General features: G+C 31.1%; 1 protein-coding gene across 2 annotated transcripts in view; it reads left to right on the forward strand.

Moving 5' to 3' along the window:
• LOC143235543 (nuclear transcription factor Y subunit gamma-like) overlaps nt 1-27,630 on the forward strand; it is a 46,270-nt gene that overhangs the window by 14,977 nt on the left and 3,663 nt on the right. For both annotated transcript variants that reach the window (XM_076473786.1, XM_076473787.1), the window contains 4 exons: nt 3,708-3,959; nt 6,171-6,287; nt 9,467-9,595; nt 14,050-14,190. In XM_076473786.1, coding sequence (XP_076329901.1) covers nt 3,708-3,959; nt 6,171-6,287; nt 9,467-9,595; nt 14,050-14,190 — 639 coding nt within the window. The remainder of the gene's footprint in view (nt 1-3,707; nt 3,960-6,170; nt 6,288-9,466; nt 9,596-14,049; nt 14,191-27,630) is intronic.

The following is a 27,630-nucleotide window of genomic DNA, read 5'->3' on the forward strand; positions in this document are numbered from 1 at the left end:
TTCTTTTCATTATTGATCTATTAGTACTGTAAGAGCAACTTTAAAAGCATGATTTGAGTAACTAGTGTATGTGATAGTTTTTAGCTCTGTTGAGCACAGTTTCTGTTAACAGTAAAAAAAATCCTCCTGATTTAGTCAGTTATGAAGCCATAAAAAAGTTATTCCAACTCTGCTCATTTTGATTCAGGTGGGTTAATGGAGATGAGAGGGATAAAATATTCCTTTAGTTCTTTCAACACAAGCTTGGCCAATTTTACCATTTGTACCATTTAAAATTTGTATAGATTTAATACATTTAACTTTCAGTATAGTGTGTATATGATCACAAAATAGAGCAGTCTTTCAGTTAACATTACAAGTCTTTCACATACAAAAGAAAATCACTTTTAATGAAGTATTTTTAATAAATTAAAATAAAAATTTCCCCATTAAAATATTGAGCATTTATTTTGAATAACCCGTGTACAAAGTACTTTTCATGCTAAATTTAGAAATGCTTTTCCTAATTTCAAAATATCTCGGATTTCCTTTGTATGATCCTCAAAACCTTTTAAATAGAATTCAAACGTTATTATTTTATAACTTATATTCTACCAGTTATTTTCTCTACCACAACATATATATATGTGTATATATAAAACCGAAAGAAATTTTATATGACAATTTCTAAGTACAGAATTTGGTAAGGCTTAACAAATTACGGCAACCAGCATTGAGTACAAAGTTCATAACTAGAAAAGGTAACTGTTGTGTGTTTTAAGAAAAAATAACTGAAATTCAAGAACTTATTTGTAATTCATAATCATGTGTATACATATAATGTATTACAAACAAACTTTGACTGCATTTTACAAAATACTGGTCCAATAGAATATAGCCAATACAGGTCATTTTGTAAAGGACAGTTTTATACTGTTGGATACAGTAACATGAGTGCATGTGCACCTGGCCATTCAAATTCTGAAATGTTACACTGTTGAAAGGGCAGTAAATAAAAATAAAACATTTTTTGTACATGTAAAATGTTATGAAATTTAAGCTATTTGGTTTTTTTAGACAAAACATTTGTTGTTGTAGTTTTGTGTTATAATTAGTAGTGATTTTAGAATGAAGAAACATAATTTATATCTCTTTCCTGTTTTTTTATTGTAGTTGCAAGTTCAGTAGAATTAAGCAAATTTATAGAAATTTACAATAGTAAGTATAACTGGTGCTTTAGTTTTGTTTTTCTAAAAATGTTTGATAATTTTCTAGAGGATATTAAGAGGTTACAGAAATTTTGCAGGTGAAATGGGATAATTTTCTGATGAATCAAAATTACTTCACATATTAGATAGGTAATATTCAAAAATAAAAAATCTTGTACTTTGTGCACAAATACTTTGTAATGTTTACTCATAATCTACAACATTTTGTGAAGAAACATGTACATTTTAAAAAGTTAGTGTAATTGCTTTATGGTTACTTTCAGGAATACAGGTTGGGTAGAATCCACCAACCTGTATTAAAAGGATTAACTAAAATTTAAAGAAGTGCTGTGAAAAATGTTTGCTTTTATATAGTTACAAAGGCTTGTGGACTTGGGACTTTCTGCTATTAAAATAATGATATATCAGTTTAACTCCAGTAATGGTGACAAGCTTCAGACTTAGTGATGTCAGTTTATTCTTGTTAAATTTCTTTCCAATGAAAAAAACCAGTGGATAAAATTGTTTAAAACTTGAAGTGAAGTTTCATAAAGACATGTAGTTTGAGAAAAATAAAATATTTATTTTAAGTTTTCTTCTACTGTTACCAAACATTTATTTAATCTAGTTACTTGTTCTTGGTTTCTCAATAGTTCACCTGTAAAGTTTTTTCATACTGTTTTTTCTTATGGTACAGTTTTCATATTTCACTTACATAATTTCTATAACCTTGTAGAAGGATATCAAGGTTTTTCTTAAAGATAAATGCACTTTATTTGCTGTTTTCTCTACAAAATCACTAATTCTAGCTATTATCAATTTAATGTGCCATGAAATTTAAGAAAATTAATAAATGGAAATATATCTGTACCTTTTATCCCTTTGTTGAATAATCTTAAAATGTTTTCTTTGGATTATGTATCTTTTTACCTTTTCAATAATAGTTTATTTTTTACTGTTTACTTTCCTTTTGTTTTCTTCACCCTTGATTACTTTTATTGACATAAGTCGGCAGGTACTCACAGATAAAGTAACATTAACATCGGCAAAGATGAATTAGCCCCTGACAGAATGGCGGTTTTCACTTGTGAACTTTTTGAATACCTATTGATCGAGGCAAAGAATAATAATGTATCTCAGAATGGCTGGTATGGGTATTAACACTTTTATTGATTAGGAGAAAATGTTTTTTGCTTTTCTAAGCCATCTTCAGGCTAAGAAAGAATTTGCAAGTGACCGTTGCTGGACATGTCTTAGGGACAAGAGTATAAAAAACAACTAAAATTAAACATATATAAAGGAACATCTTTATACCTATACTAATTAATAACCTAACATCTAACTACAACTCCTGTACCCATTGATACTCTCATCCCTAAGACGTGTCCAGCAATGGTCACTTGCAAACACTTTCTTAACCTGAAGATGATTTAGGAGGTCAAAACGTTGTTCTTTCCTTATCAATAAAAGTGTTAATAGCCATACCAGCTGTTCTGAGATACATTTTTATTTCAAATGGGTTTCTTGTCATCAAGAAGAGGCAACGGATAATTGTAAAAAAAATTATACCTTTCAAATGTGAATTTTAAAATACAAATAATGAATAATTAACAAAAATATAAAAGTAAATCCAAAATGCAATTTAACAGTCTATTAACTAATATGTATAAGAAAAAAATAACCACACACTAGAGACCCCACCATCAACAGTAGACTAAGCTTTTCCTTGCCTCGTTTATAAATGGATATATGTGTCTACATTTATTATTAATATGATGATGTGCCAACATAGAATCTACTCTTTCTATCACTTGTAAACATGGCATTCAAGTTAAAGCTGTTGCTTATCTACACAGCTTCTACTGTAGAAGTAGGCATGTCTTATCTTGAAACTGAAGAGTTTTGATATTTTCATCCCAGACCATTTGATCTGTTTTTATTCAGACATAAATGTACCAGTGGATCAGAGTTAGCCAAATAGCTTGTCTAAATTTGAAGAAAAGAAAACATTTTTTAAAACTATAACATTTAGACATAATAAATAAAAACTTTTGTCACCTAAAAAAAATTAATTTATTTCTAATCATTAGAACCACGTTTCGTGGATAATATATACTAGATTGAAAAATGAACTGTAACTGTACCGGTATTCTTTGGTTTTCTTACCAAATGTGGTAAGTTTAAGAAGAATGAGTTCAGTGATGAATATTGTAGGTATGGTGCTGAAATAATTCCTGAAGTTATGTTCTATAAAATGAGGTAGAAATTAGCAATTGAGTGAAAAGTTATTGACAGGTAGTAGAAGTGGTCACAGTGGATGTAGAACATTGTACATTATATCCTTGTACATAAGTGTCATAGTAACTTTGTTCTTCTTACAGTAGGTAGGTTTTATTTATTTTATGAAATTGTAGACAGAGAGGAAGAGGAAAATGTCTAATTGTAATCTTCATAAAATGAGTAATTGTTATTCAAACAATTAATTAAACTGTTTTACAATATTTTATATTTAAATTCCAGAAAAATGACATTGCCATGGCAATCACAAAGTATGATCAGTTTGACTTTTTGATTGACATTGTACCTCGAGATGAGTTGAAACCCACCAAACGACAAGATGATAGTGTAAGAACTACAGCAGCCATGCACCCAGATCAGGTGCAGTACTACTTTCAACTAGCTCAGCAACACCAAGCAGCCTTGCAACAACAGAACAATACTGTTGCCACACCCCAACAGCAGACAGTGACACAGCAAGCTGCCACACCACAGGTATGTTTCAGTTGGTCTTAGATTGTATTACAGTTTATAGTCATGGTGATGGATTGTGTTGATAAAGTAAACTAAATTTACTTGGTAACAAACTACTGCACAACAGGTATGCTGTTAGAATGTGTTGATCAAATTAGAGTTAACTTAATGATAAACTGCCATATTATGGGTATTTTTCTTGAGCTAGATTTATTTTGGTTTCAGTTTTATATCTTTTACTCTTCAAAAAATTTCAAAAACATGCTGGATTGCTTAAAATGTCTTATGAGTGTATATTTTACTGAAGAAATTGTTTTGGTATGATACTTGATGACTAGTATCTATAAAAACCAAAATTAATGGTGCAGATTCTTTTACTGATGAATCAAAAAGTTTTTGAAGTTATGAGAAAGCTGTTCTTTATTTTTCAAGTCTCTATCCTTTGATGGAGTAGTAATATTTACTATAATTTCAAAGTAACTAGGTTATCTTCATTAAAATTGGCAAGCTTTTAGTAAACATCACGTCTGTTGTATGCAAAAAAAGCAACAAAGAAGACATTTTTTTTTAATGACTCATTTTTACAAATGACTTGACGAGATATTTATGTAGTCAGTTGTAGTAAAAAGTAGTTTTGATGTTAAGAGAAAAAATACTTTATCCTACTTATTTTTCATTTACCTAAATTCTAGAAACTGCTAAATGAATATTAAAAAGTTTTTCTTATTTTATACAATCTAACACTAACTGCAACAGAATTATCTGAAATGACTGTTGAAAACATAAGATAAAATTAAAACTGGCCTTTTAATATTACATTTTAAAATTTAAATATACAATGTAGAATATGAAATATTGCCAAGCATGTAAAGTAGAATGCTCTAAAACTACTACTACTTTATTTTTTTCTGGCTTTCTAACTTATCTATGAATGATTAAAATAATTCCCATACCTGGTCAAGCATAGTTCCCTTCATTGAAAAGCAATGAAAACAATGGCAAATTATTCAAACCAGTTATTTCAACAGCTCCAGATTTCACTGTAGCCAGTAAAACAAAATATTGGTAATAAATGATCCAATAATAAATAACAGAGAATTATTGACATTTATGAAAAGTGATAGGAAGGTGTGGAATGTGAGCTTGACTTTCTGGTTTTGTATTCTAGTAAAGAAAGAAGATTGGAGGCTATAAATTTATTTTACGTTTTAGCAATATTTCTACTATAAGTGTGTGATTTTATCGAATTTACAGTTGGTAGAAATTAAATCTGAAGTGAGTAATTTGGAGCGAATAAGTGTCATGTGATGCATAGAGAAATAAATTGAAAATTTATTTAAATGTTCCCTTTTGATAGTAAGACTTGTATAATATTAAGAATTGAATCATAAACTATGTTTGGAGTCAAGTGTATTAACATACAACAATAATGAAGTTGTTTACCTTTTGAATGTAAATTTGTTAAAAATTTGTGATACGGATACTTTACACCTTTCCTCCAAGGTTTGTGAATTTTTTTGACATAAAATGATTGGTCATCTTGATGAATATTATCAGCTGGATATTTTGTTTCATTTAATCCTGTTTTTAATTCTGTTGACTTGTGTTGAATACACTTAATATTAAATTTTTCTAATCTTCCAGTTATGGGATGGGTGGCATAACTTGCTGTTGTACAGTGTTTCCACCTGTAGACTATGTACAGAACTACTTTTATTTAAAAATACACGGAACACAATGATGTTTATTTTTCTGTTAATTGTAAACATAGTACAATTAAGACAACCCTTTAGGTCGTAGGTGAAACAGTTTTACATATTTTTTGCAATATACATACATGTATTTATATTTGGCACAAGTCTTAGCAGCTGGGTAGCCAACTGTTCTTTTGCTTTTTTATTGCTTCTTGAAAAGATATATAATTTTCATACTAAGATTGCTGATATAAATGATATGTAAATGTTTAATTGATTGTGGTATGAACAAGTTGCTCAACTACAGTAGAGAAAAATGTTAGTTTTGTTGTTAAAACATGAAAATCACGTGAATATAAATGGTATTTTAGCTTTATACTGTCATAGAAAATTAGTAGTTGAATATTTTGCAATTTGTATACAGATTTGCTTGGCCATGTGACAAGTTTATTGTTAGTTTTTTGCACAGTGCACTAATATTTTGTTTCTTTTCTTTTATAGTCTTGTTTGTACAAACAGTACTTAAATATCTTTTTAGATACAAATTGTACAAACCAGTAGTGGCATTCAGACTATGGCCTCAACAACTCCAACTCTAACAGTACAAACTGCAACTCCTACTTTTTCAGTTCCTTCAGTTCTTCAAGTTCAGACAGTAAGTGAAACAAATGGCAAGTGGGTTTAAGTAAATGTGTCATTGGCATTGATTTCATGAGTGGTACAATTGTTTTGGAATGTGTTATTTCAGTTAATCATTATTTTGAACCATTGCTTAATTCAACATGTAAATAAGCTATGGGTAAGGACATGATAGCTTGCTTAAAAAGTGTCAAAATATGAATGTTTTTATGGTGGAGATAAATTAATTTGTTTTAAGATAATGTGAATTTGAAAATTTGACAAATAAAATATAAGAGGAAATATTAGAATGTATAGTTATTCGTGTTAGGAAAATGTAGACTTTATTCATTTATGTTTCTGCAATATCCACAGAAACTTAAAGGATAATAAGATTTGATATGTATTTTAAAAATTTGAAGACAAGTAAAAAACATTGATTTTTAGTATTGAAAAAACCTTTTATTACAAAAAACAGGTAAAAATATTAAAGAAGTCAAAAAATTAACTTAAAAGTAATAAAAAAGATGAGCAAAAATGTCAGTATTTGAATGTGGACATATAAAAAAAATCACTTATTAAAAGAACAAACTTCTCTGTTGTTTATGACTTCTCTTTGCCTGTTATCTCTATTGCTGATGACATTTTCAATGACTTGCTGGAGAAACACAGTCTATTTCTGGATGAAGGCAGCTCTAATCTCTCAGACAGGTGTAGGAGCAGGTTGTCAGTTCCTAACTGGTTTCCCTACCAAATCTCACACATGCTGATTTGGGTTTTAGTTCAGCAACCTAGCAGATCAGTCCAGTATCTATTCTTTCATCCTTAAAATTCTGCATGTTCTTTATGGTGTAATGATACAAATAATGGGAAGCAGGATCTTACCCATGTAATGTCTTGCTGTTTGTTATCCTCCATCCATCTCATAGAGGTCTGTATTAACCTATGAGGAAATGTTACCCCAGACCATGATTGAGACATTCATGAAGGTATCATATTGGACAGTATTACAGGCCAAAATCACTCTCATTCATATATCCAAACCCTCATGTGCTGATCACTTGGAGAGGCACTAAACTTGCTCTCATCTGTGAACAGTACAGGGTCTCATTGCTGAATGGCCCAGATGACATGTTGTTGGGCAAACATCATCCAGGATGTTCAGTAACTTGGGGTAGTGCAGGGATTGTAACTGATATCCTGGACCTAATCCCAGCCTCATGGATCTGGTTTATGTTTTGAAAAATTGATTACATTATTGGGATAGGGTGTTTATATATATATAGTGCTTAGGTAGAGGGTACATTAAAATTGGAAGAGAAATTTGCAAATTAGAATTTGCCTAAGGCAGCCAAGAGGGGTATAAAAGTCTGAAGGAAGAATTCTGAATGTGTAGATGGGCAAAGAGTGAAAACCCTGGAGATGAAGAAATAGCTGTATTGTCAGTGGAGGTAAGTATTATTGAAAAAACATTCAGTTTAGGAAAATGTTAACTTTCAATTAATTAGTTTCTAATGATTCATACACAGTTTTGAAAAGCTAGTACCAACATATCTATAAACTTAGCATTATTTCAGCTGTAAATATCTTTTTTCAATCAACCAAAACTATTCTTCCCAGTATTTGAGTCGTTTATAAGAAAGACATATTACATAAGGAATCATTGGTGCATAACCTTGCAAGCCTTAGATAGGATTAGTGTAATCTTTTAAAATAACCTTTCTAAATTGAATAATAATTAATAACGTAAAAATATCCAAGTTTAAACACATCTCATTATCTTTTAATTTTTGTGAGTAGTGTACTTCTGTTGTAAAACCATGCTATCAATAAAAATGTTTTCTCCAATTTGTGGTGGAAAATGAGCAGCCAACTGCAAATTTAAAATTGAATTTGAAGTTTTTTAGACTACTGAATAATGAACATGGTCTTACCAGGATAGTTGTTCATATAACATGGAATTTGGCTTTATAGTAGGATGGTTATTCATACAAGCTGTGAATTGTTTTTTCATCAGAATGGTTATTATACAACCTGTAAATTGGCTTTTCAACAGAATAGTTATTCACACAATACAGAGATTGGCTTTTCAACAGAATAGCTATTCACACAACACAGAGATTGACTTTTTAATATAATATTTATTCACACAACAGCTAAACTGCCTTTGAATCCTCAAATTACAGAATTATTTTTATACCATTCACCACCACTTGATAAACTGAATTGATATAGTATTGAACAGTTATGACTAAATTATTGTGATACAATATTTAGTATAAGTGTTAACTGAATTGATAATGATACAGTATTTGGGTTAGCTGTTGGTTATTTTATGGTGTTTCAGCAAGTACCTCTGCATCTGATGATAATAGATTTGTGACTAGATATTAATTACTAAGTAGTTTATCCTAAGGTTTTATCACAATGTTTTCATGAGGATTTTCAGTATTTTGATAACTTCTGTGTTTGGTTGACAGATTGTTTTCATCTGTCAATAATATCCTATTATTTTGTAATATTCCAGTTTATAATAAGGTTTTTCTTCTCTGGCATGTTAAACTATTCCAGATAGATAATAAGTCAGTATTGCTGAGTGTTGTTTATCTACTCTACCTTTAAGTTTTGATCTTTTATTGTTCTTTTTTTTTGTTTTTCCAGTGTATTGAAATTCATGGGGAATACATGTGGCTGTTCCTTTGTTGTTGTCTTTTTTAATTCTTTAAATTTATCAAGTGTTTCAAGTATCCATTGTAAAGAAACATATTAATGTGTGTTTTCTTTTAAATGATTAGTTTCTTTGATATTTTTCTTTTCTGGACATTAAGCAGTTTGTGACACATGTTTCTACATTTTTAAAGTGATTTGATTTATAGCCGAGATATTTACCCATATCTCTGGGCTTTATGTAAGCTACTCTGGTATATGAGTTATATATCTTGGTAAACATGACATTAACAAATGGTAATGCATCTTTTTCTATTTCCATTGTGAACTATATTACAGGATGTTTCCTGTTTAATGGTTCATAATTTCTTGAAGCTTCTCTGTAATATATATGATTGTATTGTGAATGTATCACCAACATATTTGAGCCAAATCTTGAAGCACAGAACAACTAGATAAGGATAAACACCATAAGGGGTTTATTTGTAGATGTTTGTGTTTTCTTATTCATTTTCACACTCAGCTACAGTTTATATATTTGTTTCCAAGTCAGCAGCTTCATCACCTCAAGTTCTTCAACTTCCACAAACACTGCAGCAAGGGCAACTTAACCAGACTGGAGGGGTTCAACTGGTTCAGCAAGTCATCAACAGTAATGGAGAGATCCAGCAAATTCCAGTAAGATTTTACATTTTTGTCTATAGTTTTAAAAATATGGTGCCAAACTCATGTGGAAGAATTAAAGTTTGATTACAGTTGTACATGAACAGACAATAATTTTCATAATTTTTGATAAATTATTTTTCTGAAGATTTGTCTGTGAGTATACCTAGTCAGTGACTTAGACTCTGACTAATCTGAGTTCAAGGTGGTTTTTCTGTTAAACAGAAGTGAGAATCCTCAATAGCTGTTGCTCTAATTAGATTTCATATAGGTTGAGAGATGGATTTATGAGCTAAAACTGTGTGCGTGTAAAAACTTGTAGCCATTCTAAGAGCTGTCATGCTTTAGTTAATAAAAATATTTTTCCATCTTACAGTTTTCACATTTTGTGTGTATAAATTCTAGAACCTCCTGAAGGGATATCAAAATATTTTCAGTAAAAGTTTGTATCTTACCAGTTATTTACTATAGCATAGCACTAACTGTAGTGGAATCAGTAGTGTAGGGATAAAATTGAAAGTTGAAAAATACAAAATAAATTTAAGTTGCTTTTATAGTAATGCAGGATCTATTTATCACAACAAGCAGCTCTATGTAAATAAAAGATCAAGTTACTAGTACACAAAGTAAAATTACTATCACACTTGACACACCCAAAAGCAAAGTGTGTGTGTGTGTGTGTGTGTGCTGTTACAAGTAATTTTTTTATTTAATTTTTCTTACCTAATTTAACTGTCTCAATACAGGCTTCAATGATTTGATCAACTACAAGATCTCTTTGTATTCATTTAAAGTCTTTTTTTAGATTTAATACCTGTAACTTTCATTGTAGAATGTATATCTTCAGAAAATTTGGCAGTCTTTTAATTAATACAATAAATCTTTCACATACTAAAAGAAAAGTATATTTTTAATGAAATAAAGATTTGTCCATGAATACATTAAGTATTTGTTTTGAATAGTCCATGTGAAAAGTAATTTTTGTGTTAAAATTAAAAATACTTTGTCTCAAAAATTTCACATTTTCTTTGTGTAATCCCTAGAACCTCTTCCTAAATGCATTTCAAATGTTTTTTTTTTTTTCAGTGAAACTTTATAGTTTTTGTTATTTTTTTACCCTATCTCAAAAGAGAATAAGTCATCTTGACCAACCTTGTAACTAACCATGAAAAGAAAAATATTTTTTTTTTCTTTCTAGAATGACTTCAGATTGTAACATGAAACTTCATTTGTTTATCCCAAGTAGCTCCAAGTTTGTAACAGTATACATCTATTTATAATTAAATGTTGTTTCAATGCCCTTTGAACCATGTCTATCTACTATCCATGCCATAATAAGTTATAAATCACTCCGGGAACATGCAGTTTACTTTAAGTTAACAAATTCCATTATCCATGAGCTACTTACATGTGTGCCTCATGAAACATTATTATATTTTGTTATTCATTTTACCTATTCTAATCTTAGCTAACCTAAAAGGATCTGTATTTTTACATTTTAGTTAATTTTATAATTATATATAAAGAATGCACATCAAAAATAAGAAAATACTTAACCAAGGTTTTTTCTTGCTGTCAACTGTTAGAGAGAGTTAACCCTAATTTTGCTAGTTATAGTAATGCACTTAATTTTTATTCAGTTAAGTAATGCACCAAAGAATATAGACCAATAACATGCAAAAAGTTGACAAATTCTCTTGTCTCAAAATTTTTTTGGTTTTCTAACTGCTATAAGAGCCATTACAGATTCATCTAAACCAGTTGTTAACTTTTCCACAGGAATAACGTTGATATTCTGGGTGAAACTGATATTTAACTGTTCAAAACATAATGTTATACAATACATCATTTGATAGATGAAAACCTTGACTTTCTGTTGGTTATAGGTGATGTATAATTAAACATAAGAAAAAACTATTATTATGGAAGAGAGGATGTGACTGACTGGTGGGTGTGGCAGGAAGGGTCTGATTTTCTATTTAGTAGCTCAAACTAAACAATAGTGAAGACTATAGAAAATGTGCCTTGTCTGAGCAGTGATAATCTTATAGACAGTAATTTACATTTAACTTCATAAATTTTTTAGGGTTGGTGGATAAAATAAAGATGACAAGCTGAGAGAAAATATGTCACGAGTGCCTAACTAAGGGAAATTCGGGATTTTTTTCATTGCATTGTAGAAGTAAGAACTTAAAACATATATGCTCTTAAAATATTGATTATTAGCTAAGATTTTATACTTTCTAATTGGTATAATATAAACAAAAAGTAGTAAGACACTGAAATCTATAAGTGTTTTTTAGGATAACGATTCCCAGACTTTTTCATTACTGATTACATTGAAGATATTCTAAATATACATGACACTGTTTGTTCAAAAATGTTTTTCAACTGGCCCATTCAGCTTTATATTTCTTGTATATTTTTGTTTAGTCAGAGTCTGCCGTGACTCTAACTGGGGTTTCAACCCAAGGTTTGAGAACCACTGATATAGGATATAGTGTATAACCTTTTCCAAAGTGTTGAGTTTAATGTTAGGGAAATTTTCTGAAAAAATAATATGCAATTAAATTAGTAATTTTATAATTAATGAAAAGAAAAACAAACATAAATTGCATATTTATTTCTAACTTGTATATCTACTATTTTCATAAAAATGTTTGTAGTTTTTAAATGAGTGTTAAAAATATACTTCAGTTAATAATTTAAAATAATATTTTATCAAGTTTAATTCATATGACCAGTCAAATTGGTTTTTATTAAAATATTTTCACTTAATACCTAGATTTGCCTTTTAATTTTAATTCTAATTTGACTAAAAAATAAATGCTTAGTAGCAAGGTTTAGATTGTTTATGAATAATTAAAATAAGTAAATAAAAAAATCAAAGTTAAACAGTTTAACACAAACACAGTGGAAGTTAGTATTATTAAACACTCTCAGAAAGCGTTAATACAATGTGTCTTTAAACATATTTAAAGCAGGAACATTTGCCTATCTGTAATAGTGAAGATTTTGATCTTTTTCAAAGTAATCACATTTTCATTGTCTTCTGCAGTCATGCAGCTTCTTCATGAGTTTAGAGTGTGATTCTTAGCTTTATAATAATGTTCATACTGGTCTCTGGTAACACTTTAAAACTTATAAAAACTGAGGTAACATATCAAAACCTGACAAGTATATGTCAAATACTTGTGCCTTTTCATTGCTTATTTGAAGGGCTTCTATTCCTCATTTCAATGCTTTTTACAGAATTTTGTTAGTTCCGGTTAATTTATTTTGTATCTGAGAAACAAACATTTGAATTAACTTGACCAGTGACTAATCATCTTTTGACAAGAAATATGAAGTCCAGTTACTTGATTCTCCATTTTCCACTCAGTTAAACAGGTTTTGAAGAATCTATAATTCATCAGTAATTGTGCTTAAGACATGTTTTTAGAGTTGGGCTTGTCTGGAGTTATGTATGAAGAGTGAAATGTACAAGCTGTTATTACATAATATATAAAAACCTATCAAATGACTGAGATAATGATGAGTCTTGCAATATGACTTTTGTGACACATGTTTTATTAAATTTTACTGTGGTTTCAACATAATAATGTGGATCATATCGATCTACTATTAAATGCTTAAGCCATTTAGGAAGTTCATCTGTTCATTATATGTGTGTACATACAAACTGTCATTTGTAGCTAAGGTTTGTTTGTATGACAGCTGTATCATTGCAGTTTAGTTTTCTGAGTATTTATCTGGTTTAAATAACACAAGAATTTGTGATGTTTTAAGCTTTTTGGTTAAGTTTCATATTTAAGCAGTGAAATGTTTCATGTTAGTAGTTTTTCATTACTGAAGCTTGTGAAGAAAAAGTAGAAGATATGAGCTTGCTTTATGGAGAGTTGAGATGTGTTAAATAGTGGTCACCATTGCAGACCTTAAACAGTTGGGTTTTCTAGGCCCCATGTGTTTCTAATTTAATATGAGGCTTTTGTCAGATTATGTGATGACTAAGATACATTTTCAGTTTTATTTCTATTGTATTATTTTTTGTTTTAAAGTTTTCTATGAAAATATTTTTAGGAATAAGGGGAAGCAGGAACCCCTATTGAAAACTTGTTTCAGTAAAGCATTTTCATGCATTATAAACAACTTTTCTATCATAGTTTAATGTCATAAAAGTCAATATATATTGATTATTATTTTTGAACTATAGGATAATTAATGTTTTATGTCATAAGCTTACAAATAGAAGTATACTAGTATATTTTACATTGAATTTGCAGTAAGTTATTGATAGTACACATGTTTTTGTTGCCTGTTCATTTTCATTGAACTGATTGAAGATAATTAATTTTTTGTAATTTGTAGTTTTTTTATCTTCTGTAATACCTTACTATGAAACAGTTTTAGTTCCCTTGTGAATCAGTTTACAATAAATTATAGTTATCTTGTTGGTTTAATTTCTGTAGATCCAGCTTACTCAGACTCAACTCCAGTTAATTCGAATGCAAATGCAAGGACAGGCTGCAAATAGTCAGCCAGTGATTATTCAGACATCTCCTTTGGCTCAGGGAGCAACTGCTCAAACTGTTCAACAGGCTGCACCTCAGGTAAGATATTTGGTATTTTTATATATTTTTTAAAGACTTCACAAATAAAATTATTTTTCTTTGCTTAAATTTGGAGAATGAAATAAAGCAGATACAGTTTCTCACGGATTCCTGAAATCCAAAAAACAAAAACTGTTTATACGTGATCACATATAGAAGACTGTTTCACAGTCACCACCCCAGTCAGTTCATATATCTCGTTTCCTCAATCTCAGTTTTTTGACTAGGAAAACATTAATGCAGATGTCTTGCTTTTTCATCCAGAAGGGATTAGAGGGGCTTGCTGGTCTCCAAACTCATTCAAGATGTTACATCAATTGTGGTGGTTCCCAATCTTTGTACTTTAAGTATTGCCATAAGTGTTAGAGGAAAGAAAATATGCAATGTTTGTATGTACTATGAACAACATTTCTTATCCTAGAGCCTGGACACTGTTGTCCCTAGTTCCATCTCAGATGTATGGTTCTGCACACTGTTCCACTGTTGTGGTGGGAGTGCAGACAGATCTTTCTGTGTCTTCATCAGAATCTTTTTTTTCTTCTCCCTTCCTCTCCCCCCTCATGTCAAGAGTCTTTTGCCTTCTGTGAATACATGAGTTGACAGATCTATGCCTACTCATGTCTTTGTTCCTATTATTGGTTCCAGTAACTGTTCACATCCATCTCCTTTGGCTCCAAGAGGTAGAACTTTTATTATTTGGCCATGACATCAGTCATTGGAGTCTCCTTCTTCAGATATCTGCCCAGTTGTCCTAGAACAGGTGCATGGAAGTCTATAGACTCCTTTCTACTAAAGACTGCCATCATGGTTACAAACAAAAGGGTTCTTTGCCCAGTTCTCCTCCTCCTAAATGAAAGTGGCCAATTTAATACAGTAGAACTGTCGAAGGTTCTATTCTAATTTGGATGGCAGTAAGACCTTGATTGATTTTTTTTTTTTTACCATTTTTCCTTACAAGAAACACTTCTTCAGCCTGTTGATACTGTTACAGTGTGATAAAGGAGTTTACGGAGGTGTGACATGGCTGGTTGATCAGTGTATATCCACTGTGTCCATGCCACTCAGTACACTCTTGAGGCGGTAGCCACTTGTATTTCCTTGGGTTATACTATGACTGCTTGTACTTTTTGCCTATCACTGGGAAATACTTATGATTAATCAGACCTTGAAGATCTTACTTACCAGCTGCCATCTGTGTTCATCTTGGAACACTATAATAAACACAATTCCCTCTGGGTAGGTGCTGATATTGATGGGAGAGGTCATTCTGTGAGGAATATGCTCATAGGTAACAACCTTTATCACTTTCATACTGGTTCATTTGCCTATTTTTTACAGCTATTAATCTATCTGTTCAACTTTACTATTTTCTCATTTTTGTTGGAGGATTGACAGTGACCCACAGAACAGTGATCATTTTCATGTCATTTTGAGGGAGATTTGTTGTGTTCAGTGCAACCAGCTCATGTAGTGTTAGTATGAAAGTCAGCAGGCTGATTGGCTCTCCTTCACTTCTCACTTGGAATTTGATCCTGCTGTCATTAATCTTCCATGGAAGCTATAACTGTATGATTCAAGCAGCTACTCATTCTGTCCTCTAAACCTCAGTGTTTCCCATGGCATCCTCATTCATGGTAGTCTCCTGCCTGCCAACAGACACAAAATCTTAGACATTGGCTTAGGATATCTTTTGCAGATATCTCACTACCTTCAACCATGTTGCTTTCTGGTAGACCTGTACCTTTTGATGATTGGTGAGATGTTAAAGCCAGAAGGAATCCTGGATTAAATTCACCACTAGCATCTCTTCTACCAATAGTTTCACAGTCATCTGGAAAAAGATTGAAAATGTCAGTTGGAAGTATATTTTCCATCCCGTTTTCATCATGCTGTCCAATAGTGAAGAAGTTGCTGATGTACAGAGCATTGCCTATGCTCTTGGGGAGGGCTTTTTCCCCTTTTCAACACTTCTATCTCTTCTCCTGACTTGTTGGTCATCAAGTCCTGGATGGAGAGATAGCCCTTTTTCTGTCAGACCAATCATATATATGATTATAATTGCCTATTTACATTGGTGGAACTTAAGCTAGCTCTTCATTGGTCTGGCAATACATAAGTTGGGCATGATAATATTCATTATGAAATGCTATCTCATCTTTCCTCTGTCACTGTTGCTCTTCTTCTGGTTGTTTTTAGCCAAATTTGAAATGAGAATGTGTTTCTTGATGTTGGTCATTTGTCCATTTTTATTTGTAACTTTTACTTGACAGGAGATTCAAAGTCTGTGTGGATTTGATCTTATCCTGTTCTTTCATACATTAACTTGGAATTGTTTAGGGCTATGTCTTGAGTGCCAACCTTTTCATTATAAATATTAATGCTATTACTAAGTAACTTCCTCCTACTTTTGCAAACAGCCTCTATGTCAAAGACCTTCCACATTTGTTGTTGGTATCAAACATAAGGTTTAATGAGCAGCAGCTTCAGACTACCTTCACTTAATTGTTAGGTTGATCACATCATCCAGTTTCACCTTTGCTTCCTCTAAAACTATTTGCATTAATTTTTGCTGCCAGTGGGGTTTATACCCTGATTCTGAGCTCCATCTCAGTGGTGGTGTTCCTCCCATTGTTCCTGAAATGAAGTTCTTGGGGCTTCTGTTTGACTGCAAGCTGACTTGTATTTCTTACATTAAGCAGCTTTGTGTTTAACTGTATATGGGCACTGAACATCCCCCACGTTCTCTCTTCCAGTTTTTGGGGAGTGGGTAGATGTTCTATAGTAAAGATCTGTCATGTTCTCACATACTTCAAGCTGCACTCTCTGATATGTGGGTCTGCAAAGGCCTCTTTGTACCCTATACATCAACTGCTGCTTTGACTATGCTGCACTGAGTCTCATGAATTTTCTTTTCATCTCAGATGTTTGCAAATTTCCTTGCTTTATGTTAAGCTTCCCACCTGGGGTTGTGTCGTCTTTCCTTGATGGATTGTGTTCTTATAGACAATCTGCCATTTCTCCTTTTGGCTTGTGTATTTAAGCTCACTTGGTCTGAATTGGGTGTAATATTGGATGATGATGTTGAGTCTGGTGATCAGCCTATTCACTATGGCTCATTACCATCCCCACCCATGAACTTTCTTTGAGTCATCTGAGGAAGATGGATATCCCCAATTGGAAGTAGTGTCTTATTTTTGCCAAACATCTTTTGAACCAGTCTCCTGTTTCTGATTTTATGAGTGGTTTGAGGTCAAATGACACTGTTGGAATTGTCATATTTTGTAGTAACTTGGTGGTTGCTCACAAGATTCCCTCTGCTGTTTCTGTGTTTGCTATAAAGTTGTGTGCTATTTTGCTTGTCTTGGATCACATAGAAGCTAAGCAGTACACTAACTGTACTATTTGCATAGACTCTCTTAGCTCTATATTGGCTTTGAAATTGCTTAATGTCAGTTCCCTCCCTGTTCTCTTATCTCAGACATTCAGAAATGACTGGATCAGTTTTTGTTTTTTTTTCTGTTATCCATTTCTATCCAATTTTTCTGGATCCATGGCTACATCATGCAGTCAGTTTGGGGTGAGCAACATCATATCAAGCTTTTTGAGATCACACCTCCTGTTGTTGTTTGACCATCTATTTTCCATAAGTATTGATTGGAAGAAGTTGTGGCTAAGCATATCTTTTTAACTCATAATTTACTTTTATGTGGGACTGAAATGCCAGTGTGTGGCCTTTGTAATGCTCAGGTTACAATTGCCCATGTTTTACTTTCATCATAGTGTTATGAATGTGAGTAGCAGCACAATTTTACACATTTATTTTCTAAGGGTTTACCCTTGTTGTTTGATGGTGTCATTGGCAATGGTGACACTGTCCAGTTTGTGTTTTTAAATGTTTGTTGCCCATAGGCCTTTTTAATTCTATTTGAATTTCATCTCATTTTTTAGGTTTTGTTAAGTTTTTAACTTGATTTATTTCTACATCTTATAGTTTTTGTGTTTTTTGGCATTTTTTACTGGTTGTTTGGTGCACTTATCCCAGTAGCATTGACACTGATGATATATTATGCAGTTGAAACTATATGTAGTAAATCTTATTGGGTAGTCAACCACAAAATCCTTAAACTGTTGTGTTTTTTGAATCTCCATGTATGTTTCTGACTACACATTCTTATCTGATGGTCATGTCCTTTTTAAGCTGATTAAAATTCTTCTTTTTGGCAGGCATATGTAAACAGTTGGCCTCAGATTATTTACCTGTAATCATTGTTGTTGAACTCCAAGAAGCTAACACAGTTTTTTTTAGTCTATTCATGGCTTAGTTGGAAAGCTAGTTACGTTATAGTACTTTTGAGGTATTATATTTTAGTGTCTAATGTATTTTTTTGTGATCTAAAATGCATATTTGAAAGCTTTGATTTATTGTTTGAACAATTAACTCAGTAAAAATAGAAAAAGAGGCCTTCCTAATCAATACAAAAATCACAAGTATAATGCACTTTGCTCATGTTTTTGCTACAAATGGGTGATGAGGTTTATCTGATTTATTGCTTTTGACAGAGGAAAGTGATCCAAGATACAAGCAATAAAACCATAAATTAAAAAGAAAGCAAGCGAGAAAAGATTAACAGCTGAAATTGTGAATATAATAAAATTGTGAATTTTGCATAATGAAATGTTTAACTCTTTCAGCATGGACTTGATCCCTGAGACTAACCTTATAACCAGTTTATGCTTGTTATACTTTTAATGTTGTTGCTTTTAAATTGCTAAGCAGATGTTCATAAAATTTGTTAGATTATTAGTAAATACTACAAGGTTTTTCATAGAAAATATATCCAAATTGTTTGTCAAGCCATAAGGTTTGTTAATCGATGTTTTTCTCATGCTTTTTTTATTTTTACAAGTTGTCTCTCCAAAATGCAAAATAATTTTCATTTGAAGATTAAAAATACTTTTATGCATCAGAAAATCTGTGAATTTCACATGTGAATTCCTTATAATGTCCATATAGTTTTATCAAATGTTTCTTAAGAAAAAAAACTTTTTTTGTTATTTTCATTAAAACAAAATCTGTATGGTTCAATTGATTTGACCAATCTCATAACCACCATAAAATATTAGGAAATTAATATTAATCATTGCTGCTTTTGTTCTAGAATGACAACAGATTACAAAACAAAAACATGAATGCTTAAACTGAATAGCTTAAATATCATAACATTATTTTGACCTTTTGTCTGTGCTTGGCTGACAATACAGAAGATACAATGGCATGGCACGTGTGCACTGATATTACCAAATCCAGTAATATAAAACAGATCTTTAGTCTACAGAATGAACTATCTTGACTGTGTTTGTGGACTAGTATTTGGTAAAATACAGTCACATTTTAATGTTGTATATGTTTATAGATTATTACTATCTACAAAGAAGTTCTTAAAACATAGTACAGTAAATAAAAAAATAAAGCAAACAATTATGTTGTGACCTTTGTACTCATTGGTACTTGGCTTGCTATGTATATAGAAGTGCATATAAGGGAATATTTCCAAAAATAGAAAAAGATAAATGGGGCTGCTGTATTTGATTCACTAAATATAGTGATAGCTCAGCAAATAGAAAAGATAAAAGGTTTTTATTTTATATTCTAGCCTTTAAATAGTAATAGGTTGAGTTCCTAATTTGTACAAAATTATAGACTTTGCATTTTGATATCACAAACATCTAATTTAAGCCGGTGCTGCATTCAATATACAGAAATCAATATTTGGTTGTGTTTGTTTAATATTTACTTTTAGCTTAAGAAATTAAATAACATAAGAAAATTTTAATTATCTACAGTTTGATTTCAAACTTAAGTATAAATTTTATAAATTAATGAAATATGACTTTGATAACATTTTGAATGCAAGTCAACATATACTCTTCAAAAAAAGAAAGGCAAAATTTGAGACATATTGTTAACAAGTTTATTCCAGGTAGTTCTGTATGACATGTGTGAAACTTTGCACATTCACTGCTGAACATCCAAAGTCTGTAAAGGCGAAGTCTACGCTCACTTGGTGAAGTTTAACGTCACTCAACGTCAATAACGAGTATGCCCCCCGTGAGCATCAATAACTGCTTGACATCTCCTGCCAATGGAAGCGATGAGATGACGAATCACATCCTGTGGAATGGCTGTCCACTCAGCCTGCAAAACTGCTGCAAGCTGAGGTAGAGTCTGCGGTTGAGGTTGTCGCCGTCGCAGACATCGGTTCAACTCGTCCCAAAGATGTTCGATGGGGTTTTAATCTGGTGATGTGGAGGGCCAGGGAAGAACGTTGATGTTGTGGTGTCTCAAGAAGACAGTGGTGAGTTGGGCTGTGTGAGGACGGGCGTTGTCATGTTGAAAAACGTTGTTGACGTTCACCATGATGGGTTGCACATGGGGCCTAAGAATCTCGTCGACGGTTGCGTACGGTCTGATCGGAAATCCTGCGCAGCCCTGGTATGGTTGAAGCAGTAGATGTTGCAGTGGTGGTCCTATCCCGAAGGTGACATAACCGGATGTAGCGATCTTGTGCGGGCGTGGTCACACGAGGTCTGCCAGATCGTGGACGGTCACGAGTTGATCCATGTTGTTGGTGACGATTCCATAGCCTTGTGATGGTGCTTGGGTGGACATTCACAGCTCTGGCAACATCTGATCGAGATTCGCCTGCTTCCAAGCAACCAATAGCGTTGTTGCGTTGTGCTTCAGTCAGTTTTGGCATAACTGTATTGCGTGTCGGTGGTTTAACACTGAGCTATGGAAACCGAGAACTCGTCACTTTTATAGAGATTTTGCACATGTTGCACTTGCAGAACATGCAGATCTCTCAAATTTATTGAACACGAATGCGTTTTGGCGAAAAATCCGATGTTTTCCTCCGTTTTCAAAGTGCACAACTTTTATTGTCATTTTGGTCTGACAATCAGTGCCTTAACACGTGTTACATCACATACTCTGAGCTTGTAACGTTATTACATATATTTCTCTTTAAAATGACAAAAATATCCCTTTTGCGTTTCTTTTTTTGAAGAGTATATGTGGTGACATGGTCTTTGACCTGTGACCCATCTGGAAAAAGTTAAAGACAAAGTAAAAATTGTTTATTTTATTTCATATTTTGCAACTTTACATTGTCAACTGATAATTTTGTTTCAGTTAGTGTTATGGTAGAGAAAATAAATAGAATATAAAAATTTCATGTTCACTTATGAAGTTCTAGACGTTATATAACTGATATAATGAAACTATAAGATGAAAAAAGTAATTTCAGTCTTAACCTGAAAATCATCTTTCACTCATACTAGTGATTGTTAGTCAGATTAATTCAGTAAAGGCATTGTAAGATCACTACCAAAACTTTAGTAAAAATACTTATTAAAACTAGATTTTTTTTATATATTACAAACCTGTAACGTTTACTAAAAGCTTATCAAATATTGTGAAGATTCACCTAATGAGTTCAGAATTTTAACAAACATTCTTATATATAACTTTGTAAAAATGAAATTGGTCATCAGTGCACCAGTGTCAGTCTTTCATTTAACTAATGGTTTTTTTTCAAAAATCATATAATAATCATTGTTTATTTCACTTTGTGTTCTACTCATTAGTCTCAGAAATTAATGTACAGCAGGTGGCTTGAGATGTGTTGCATATATATATATATATATATATTTCTATGCCTCATTCACGTAATGTTTTTGTTATGCATATTTGTTTGTTGTAATTAGGGAAGAAATTAATAAGAAAATAATATAGTTGTGATGCTAAAAGAAATGATGCAAGAAAGCCTTAACTGGTAATTTGTGTAGTTTATAATTAGTAATGAGTAAGAAAGCATGAACAAAGCTTGACACATTGAACCATTGAAAACAAATATTCAACCTGTGCCTTCTGAAAACCTTTTACATCATACTCAGTGTGTATGTAATGTGGCATTGTATGAACTCTAAAACTTCTTATACAACTACTACACAAGTACAATAACTATAAACATCCATCCCGCATTACTTGCCACTTTTATGCACTTAAGAACATAGAATAATAATACACACAAAGTAAATAATGTCCTGTAACTATCATCATTTTTCTGGATTTACAACTTTAATATGAGAGCCTTTAAACCTTACCCGAATCTTGTTGATCTGAAGACTGCAAAAGAAACTTTCAAACTGAAGATGAAATAAACAATTCTTTGTAGTAAAAAACAATTTAATGTTGTTTGATAGAATAATACATTGGTTTTCTATTGGTTATAAGCAGTACAGTATAAAACATCAATGAAAACTATTGGCAGTTTGTGAAAGAGAGGATGTAGCAAGTGTGTTTGATCTTCTAGTTTATGAATTGTAAATTTGTTATATTGTCTATCCCCATGCTATGTTGTAAAGATACATTATACACTAATCTAGATATCACACATCTTATCATTTCGTATGCCTTTCATAAAAGGAGCCTTAAAACTGTACATATTATTCCATCCAGTGTTTGATGACCAGTTCTTTTACAAAAATACATCAGCCACTCAAAATCCTTCTATTTCTGCTGCTACTTTTCTCTTTCTGTAATTGTAACACATATAGTTAAAACAAATTAAAATGTTATTCATGTTACCCTATAACACACTTTTGATTCATGTGTCATCTTCCATGTTCCAATGTTTCCAAATCCAATTTAAAGTTTTGAGTATCTTCTGCATTTTGAATTTACACTGCTTTCTTCACTTCTCATTGTTGTTTCTTTGTTTTTATTAGTTCTGGTTTATTCATATAACATTCAGATGTAGTTATTTTTCTTTTATGGCAGTTCTAATTTTTTTGCTTTCAACGATTCAACTAATCCTGTTAACTTTTACTGTTAATATTGTTGAGAATACTTGTATTTTATAATCAGCTAATTTCATCAGTTCGTTATTAAGCTAACGTTATTTTGTCTTCAATTTGCACACTTTCTGTATGTTGTAATTTTTGTGTGAGTATTCACAATTATACATTTTGACTACTTTATTAGTGTCTTAATATGACAATCTTTTAACTGTGTTAATCTTGTTGTGTGTTTTGTAAAACAGTATGCTCACTAGCACTACTATTAAGTATAGTATTATGAGCAGTGAATTAGATAATTTCCATTGTCATATAACTGGTAAGACAAAGCTGTGAAAGTATTCACATGATAAAAAGAAGTTTGAAAAGTATTCTACATAGAGTTAATAAGTACCTAAATATTTCCATTTCTTAATTTTCAACATTTCATTACACTGTACATTGATGATAATAGCTAGAGTTAGTGATATAGTAGAGAAAACAGAAAATAAAATATAAGCATTTACCATAAAAACTTTAAATATTCATTTAAGAGGTTTTAGAGAATATACAAATGAAATATGAAAATTGTAAGATAATAAATACTGTTTTTATATTCAAAATGAAAATCATCTTGCAGATGGAACTATTCATATTTTAAGTGCAAATAATTACATAAAAAAATATTAGAAATAATTGAAAAAATTAAAATTATATTATTTTTCTAAAACTACATGCTTTTAGAAAGTGTCGTTTAATATCTCAAACAATTTCAACCATAGTTTGATTTTTGAAACAAAGTATAACGATAATGACATTAGGTGCTATGAACAATATCACATGGTTGTCATAGGGTTAATTAATGCTATGAACAATATCACGTGGTTGTCATAGGGTTAATTAAACCATGTTTTTGTCAGTTTCAATCAGATATTAATGCTATCTTTTGTATTATTTGATTCTAATAATGGTTCACTTACAATACTTTCTAGTGAATTTCTAATAATTTCCTATTAATCCTGTATACATTACCTTTAATACTCTCTTTTAATTAAACAATTGTTCAAGCATTACTAATTTGTCTCACAGTTGCGTTAACAATGTAAAATACTGTGGAAGTTGAATATCTTTTATAGTTATTCATTTATCATCAGACAAAATTAAATTTTCTACTTCCACAAATACAGTACCCAATGTCACAAAATTTACATTTTATTCAGCTAAAACTTCCACCATCAGTACTACAAAGATTCTGATATATCCAAGAATATATCTACTATTAATGTGCATAATTATATTTACTAAGATTATGAAACATACTTTATGTAAACACTTCATATACAAACAACTTGGAGGAGCACTACTATGTTGACTGATAATCTCATCATCTCACACATCATCTTCTTCTAATTTACATTCTTTGTCATCCTCAGGAGTTGTTTTGGTTTCACGTGAGTTCTCAGTTGTTATTTTTTATATGCTCATTCTGATAATCTCTTTGAGCTTCTCCAGTTAACTGCTCATTCTGATACGGGTTATAATCCTTTACTTCCTTTAATCTGTTAATCCTTTAGCAACTGGCTGTCATAGCATTTGATAAGTTAAATTCAAAATTTTATTGAACTACTATTTTATGAATTTATGTCATAAGTTTGGAATCAAACTGTAGATTATAATTTAAACCTTAATATTATAAATGAGTTGGTTTCTTAATTTTAATATAAATATTAAAAGAACACCTAAATATAGTTTTTAGCAAGTCATATGATGGGGTTAATACAGCACTGTTTAAAATTAGATGTTTGGGATATTAAAGTACTAAGTATGTAGTTTTGTACATGTTAGAAACCCATATTAACAAGCTAGAATATAAAATAAGAACCTCGTATCATTTTATTTTGCTGATATATAGCTTATATACTGAATCAAACACAGTGGCCCTTTCACCTCTTTCCATGTTTGGAAATGGTTCCTTATATACATTTACTTCAATACACAAAATGTGAGTAACTAGTTGAAAGCTTACAGTGTCCCTCTAGTGATTGGTTTTCATCCATATTAATCTGTGAAGAGGCTACCAAATTCTTTTGAACTAAAATTTCATGAAGGTAGGTTGTGTTTTTAGTCTGTCGAAGTGTCATATATTTGTAAAATCTAAATACAACTTAATTACGAAGCTTTATAAATTATAGTGGGATTCTATGGTATCAGTATAGTTATTTATGATTTTTTGGTTATTCAAATTTATATATAAAACCTAAAAAAAAATTGATTTCCTCCATGTGCAAAATTTTAAGTCTTAGCAACATATGTCAAGCAGGAACTAAGTTCAAAAATTATAGTAAGAAGAGATAATTATTTGCTTTACTTTTTTATTTATTGTTTCATATTTTAAGAAAAATAAGTTTAATAATTTTTTTCTAAATAGTAATAATTGATATACATACTTTATGTATTCTAATTTAAAAGTGACTGTATATTAGAAAATACTAAACTACTAAAACACAGCCAAGACAGGGAGGGCTAAAGGTCAGTTTTATATTATTGGACACAGTAATATGAATATTTGTATTTACATGTTATAATATGTAGTCATTCTAGCATGAAAAAAAAACACCAACAATTTACATCTATTTCTTAATTTTTTTTATGATATTTACAAGGTTGGTCAAGTAACTCACCCCACCTAGTTAGGATATAGAAAATAACATAAAACATAAAGTATTACTGAAGACAAATATTTGAAATGTATTTAGAAGGTTTTAGAGATTATGCGAGTAAAACATGAGATTTTGGAGATGGAGAATAGTTTCTAATCATAACATGAAATCACTTTTCACTCTTAACTAGTAACAAAACAGACTTGATATTTTCACAACCAAATCTTTTGTAAAATTATTTCATTAAAAATCTGATTTTTTGTGTACAAAAATTTGTAATCTCTATCTAAAATGTACCAAAATTTGTGAAGATATACTGTATCAAAAGCTATAGTGCAAATACCTAACGTGCATATGTGTAGACAAACTCGCATATATTGTACAGTCTGTTGTGAAAGGGTTAAAGGACATTACACCATTAAGGGCAGTTATTTTCGTCTTTTCCTACTATGTGTAACTAAAATAAATCTTGTGTAATGAACAATCAATAAAACAAGTGGTTAATCCTTTCACATGGTAACTTTTTAAATCTATGTGTATTTTCATAACTATAAATTTTCATAAAATGTATTTTACTTTCCAGTAAAAGAAAACAAGATTTTTATTTTACATTTATATGTTATATATAATTATCATGTGAAAATACAACAGAATATAGATCATGGTTTATACAATGATACAGTTGCTGGATTCACATTTACAGAACACACACTTAGTTTTTTCAGTCACGTTAACTTGGTACACCCCAACATTAAGTTTACCTGTGAACAGGAAAATACTAACCAAATAGCATTTCTGAACCTCAAGATCACTAGAACTGATACACTATTCAAAACAGAAATCCATAGAAAAATCACCCATAGTGGATTATACATTCCTTGGAACTCAGCACATGAAACACAACAAAAACTCAACATGTTAAGAAACCAAATAAACACAGCCACCAAACTATGCACACCTGATAAAATTAATGATGAAATCAAGAAAATAAAACAACACTTCATCAACAAGGTTTATCAAAAAACTGTGGAAAAATTATATGCACACACCTAGACCAACAATAAATCCCAAGATACAACAAACTACACAACCTTACACTGCTGCATGCCATATGTTCCTGACATCAGCAAAAAAATAACCAACTTTTGGGAAAAAAAACAACATAAAACACAACATTCCAGTAAACACCAAATTTGTTCATACAATGTAAAAACTATACTGAAAAACAGAACACCAATTTAATATATAAAATACAATGCAACGACTGCCATGACTTCTATATTGAGAAACAAACAGAAAAATGGAAACTAGATTCAAAGGATACAAAAAAAAAGAACACCACACATTTTGAATGCTGTAAATCAAATAAACACAACATAACCACAGAAAACTCTCAGATACCAAGTAGGAAAACAAATGCAAAATCAAAGAAGCCCTACTTATACAGCCACAAAAACCAAAATTAAACCAATATAAAGGAACACCTTTATACCTATACTAATTAATAACTTAATATCCAAGTGCAATGCCCCCTACAATCTTACACTAGTTTATACTCTTGTCCCTAAGACCTGTCTGACAGAGGTCACTTGCAAAACTCTTTGTTAATCTGAAGATGACCTAGGAAGGTTAAAACATTGTTCTCTGCTTATCAATAAAAGTGTTAATACCCATACCAGCCATTGTGAAATACAGGTCATGGCTTAATAAAAGACATGTTCAGATGTGTTATAATGTGTAAAAATAGAATTTTGCTTTTACTGAGATGGTGTTAGGACCTAATTTACCAAAGCAAGTGTGGTTACTTTAATGACATTTCATATGTGGATGCTTCAGTGGTAGACGCCTAATGCACTTGTTTTTTTGAAATGTCATGGGAGTGAAGGTTTAATGATGTTTTATGTTTAAGCAAGTGGTACATGTTACAAACGTTACTGCTTCT

This window comes from Tachypleus tridentatus, chromosome 12 (assembly GCF_004210375.1).
Source record: "Tachypleus tridentatus isolate NWPU-2018 chromosome 12, ASM421037v1, whole genome shotgun sequence".
Classification (NCBI taxonomy): Eukaryota; Metazoa; Arthropoda; class Merostomata; order Xiphosura; family Limulidae; genus Tachypleus; species Tachypleus tridentatus.